Source organism: Manihot esculenta, chromosome 12 (assembly GCF_001659605.2).
Source record: "Manihot esculenta cultivar AM560-2 chromosome 12, M.esculenta_v8, whole genome shotgun sequence".
Taxonomy (NCBI): domain Eukaryota; kingdom Viridiplantae; phylum Streptophyta; class Magnoliopsida; order Malpighiales; family Euphorbiaceae; genus Manihot; species Manihot esculenta.
Genome location: NC_035172.2, coordinates 4,830,923 through 4,834,387, shown reverse-complemented (window position 1 = coordinate 4,834,387; position 3,465 = coordinate 4,830,923). Strand labels below are relative to the sequence as shown.

The following is a 3,465-nucleotide window of genomic DNA, read 5'->3' as shown; positions in this document are numbered from 1 at the left end:
TAATGCAAGTAGAAGCTTTGATTAGATGACAAAACTAGGCAGAAAATCTTATACATGCTCAAGTTACATAGGGGGGGACCAGGAATTGATACTAGCAAACTGGTGAAAAGACCAAAACTGTTACTAGTTAAAGCCAAAACATCTAGAAAACAAGGCAAGCTTGAAGAAACTATAGCACAGAATCAAAAGACAAAAATTTATAACAAGCTTAAGGCATGTTTATTCACAATGGCTAATTCATTAACCTGAAATAGAAATTTCGGAGAAGAGAATTTACAGGAAGGCAACGGAGAATTGCACGGACATGCTGGAGTTGTTGATGAATGGAAGTGCTGGAATCGGATGTAGAATTTACATTTCGCCAACTTGACTATCGTGCATAACTGATCCCATCGATTCATGCTGTATGCGTAAGATTAACAGCTCTATTTAGTCTTTCAAGAATCCCACTAGCCTTCCTCTTGGCCCTTGAAGTGCCATCTCGAGCTAGTTTAGAGATTGAACCATAAGAATGCTCTTCTTCTCTCAGCGCCTTCCACTTGGTTCGATCGTACAAACAAATTGTGTGAAGAATGGCAATGCAATTTTCCTTGTTGCGTTCACAAGTGCTCTCCCTGATAATCCGAAGCAAGCAAGGAACAGCTCCAAGCTCTCCCATTTCTTCGACAGCCCTCTGATGACTGGAAAGAATTGCGAGGATAGCTAATAATTCATCAACAAGCACACCATTCATAATATTGTTCAAAATCACCTTCAACGCACCATCCCTCACAGCTCTTGCCTTGTTTTCTTGTACAAAACATAGGGAAAAAATAGCAGAAGCAACATCTTTCATAGTTGACGGATTTCCCTCCTCTAGAAGGTCTAGAAGTGGTTTTATGGCACCTGATTTCCCAATAAGTGCCTTGTTTGAATCAAGAGCAGATAATGTGAAAAGCGCTGCTGCTGCATTAGTCCTCGTTTCAATGGTTCCCGACCTTAATGCTTCCATAAGTAGAGGAATTACCATAGGGGTTTCAGCAACAAGCTTCTTATTGTTATCATGGATTGACAAATTTAAAAGGGTTGTGATCACATCTTCTTGAAGATCAGGTGGAATATCACTTCCAGACTTGCTTGCTGAAAGTGGATTGAGCAATTGAGGAATGGCCCCAATTGTCTCGCCAAACAATGCTCGGAATGAGGGCATCCTCTTTGTCAACAATCGAAGCTCCCTTGCAGATTCTTTCTGTTCAGGAACTGCAGAGGACATCTTTTCAAGCAAAGACAGAAAATGGTCACGATCAGCTTCTGTTATTCCTTCCTCGTTATCGTAATGAACAGGGTCCGGGAACTCTAACCCTTGACTCTTGCACCATTGTGATATCATTTCCCTGATCAAGTGATTAGGAGTAAGGAATGTGTGTGACAGGACTTGCTGAGTGAGAGGGCATGTCCGGTTCCCTGCTTTCAGCCATTTCTGGATGAAGGGTCTATCATAAGTCTGCACACATAAAAACAAAAAATAAATAAATCCATAACCAACGAAGAAACGAAATAAGAACACGAGAGAATCAACATTAAAATCAAATAACAAAAAAGATTCACATTAATTAATTCCATTATGTTGAAACAATAAGAGAATCAGCCAAATAGCAGCAGTAATGACTAAAATAAACAATTCTTTATGCTGCAGACTTTCTTTCTTTCTTGTTCTTATTCTTCTCCTTCTTTTTCCTGGAGAATAACTTTTTATTGCAGGTTTTCTCAGCAAGAAGCCTACCAATAATTTCAGCAGAAATACGCTTCCCTCAATGGTTTAAGATTGACCATCCCCAAAAAAAAACATCCATTTTTATAATTTTGTTTTTCCTTTCACCCTTTCAAAAATTCAAATCAATTCCCATCAATCGAAACCATATAAACTTCTGTATAATAAAACGTAAAAACCATCAACATAAGACAGCACAATAGATAAGGATTAAATTTATCCAAATTCCAACCAGTCACCCAACTGCCACTTTTCGTAGTTCTAGAAATAGTACAAGCATGCACAGCTCTAAATTTCAACAACCACCAGATGTTCTTAATGGTAACTTAAATCAATAATAAACACTCACTATAAACTACCCAACACGTCATATACACAGAAAAAAAGAAAACTTTAACCTCTGTTTGTTTTCTGAGAAAATGGGAGAGAAAACAAGGAACTGAAAATTTTAATTTCGTATACTATGTTATTTGAAATCCATTTTACAAATAATACTCGGCTGAATTGAGTGCAACTCTATTGGAAGGCCAGATATAGTAAAACACTTACAAGCAGATTTCATTTCATTTCCCACACTTTCTTAATATGAATCTGAGAAGAAAGTGAAAAAATCAAAATTAAAGACAAATTCTCACGCATAGGGAAATTGAGCCACATATAAGTTATCAACATGCCGCTTTAACCCAAATTTACTCTGAAGCCAACACTGTAAGAGAAAGAGAGAGAGAGAGAGGAAGAAAAGCAAAACTAAATTGAGATTTTGAACATGAATCTTCAATAAGATTAAAAACCCATCTCCATTGAACTAAATTACTGTAAAAAAACTGAATTGATCTGTTAGCTAGGCCCAAAGAGAAAAACTTGAAACGCATAACACTGCAATTACAAATCCTCTAGCCTTTAGCGGCATTTTGTCAGCTAGCAAACACAGCAAAAACTAATCGTTCAAAACAAAAATAGACAAAAACAAACCTGCCCCGTAGCCAAAATGACAGGATCCCTCATCAGTTCCTTGGACAAAGGACACTTAAACTCATCAGGACACGACAGAGTTTGGCACAACTTCAAAGACAAGGATCTCTTATTCATCTTCAATTCCTTCAAAGCGCAGAGAGTGTTTCTCGCTTGATCGATGGTCTCTGTAAGATAATCATCGTCGTCGACAATGGTTCTCACGAGCTTTTGCAGTTCCTTCTTTAATTCAGTAGCCTTGGCCATGACCGTCGGATCGGAATCGAAGACACCGGTCTTGGCCATGGCGGGGGAACGAGAAAACAGAGGGCGTGAAGAAAAGGAGTAATCTTTTTAGTGGAAGGTGTCGTGGCCGAGACTGGCGAGACAGAGAATGAAGAAGAAGAGGAGGAGGAGGTGGAGAGTAGTCTGTTTCATTCTCTCTCTTGTTTTTATTTTATTTTTCTTTTTTTACAATATTATCTCTCTACTCGCTCAGTCGCTCTTACATCGTTTTCTCTCTCTTTATTTTTTTAAAATTTTATTTTTCTAATTCTGACGTCACTAATTTTGCGAATTGAAACGAGGCCTAAACTTTTGTCTTTTACGCTGTTTTCATGTTATTTTCTATCTAAATTAACATTTGTTATGTGATTATTTAAGGCTAATTCAAGTACAGTGGAGTTTAATAATTACGTGTTTTTCATTTTAATCTAAATATCTTAATATTATATAATAAAAATTTAACTTTTTTCTTTAGATAT

General features: G+C 37.2%; 1 protein-coding gene across 2 annotated transcripts; it reads right to left on the bottom strand.

The window, feature by feature from the left end:
• On the bottom strand, nucleotides 1-3,179 carry LOC110628600 (U-box domain-containing protein 9). 2 transcript variants are annotated; one of them, XM_021775358.2, is made up of 2 exons: nucleotides 2,723-3,179; nucleotides 1-1,483 (listed from the first exon to the last, which is right to left on the bottom strand). In XM_021775358.2, exons 1-2 carry the CDS (start codon nucleotides 3,005-3,007, stop codon nucleotides 398-400), a joined length of 1,371 nt encoding a protein of 456 aa, XP_021631050.2. In that variant the 5' UTR covers nucleotides 3,008-3,179; the 3' UTR covers nucleotides 1-397. The 2 variants fall into 2 exon arrangements, with proteins under 2 accessions (XP_021631050.2, XP_043804952.1); XM_043949017.1 differs by lacking the exon at nucleotides 2,723-3,179 and adding an exon at nucleotides 2,386-2,707.
• Nucleotides 3,180-3,465: the final 286 nt, after the last annotated feature.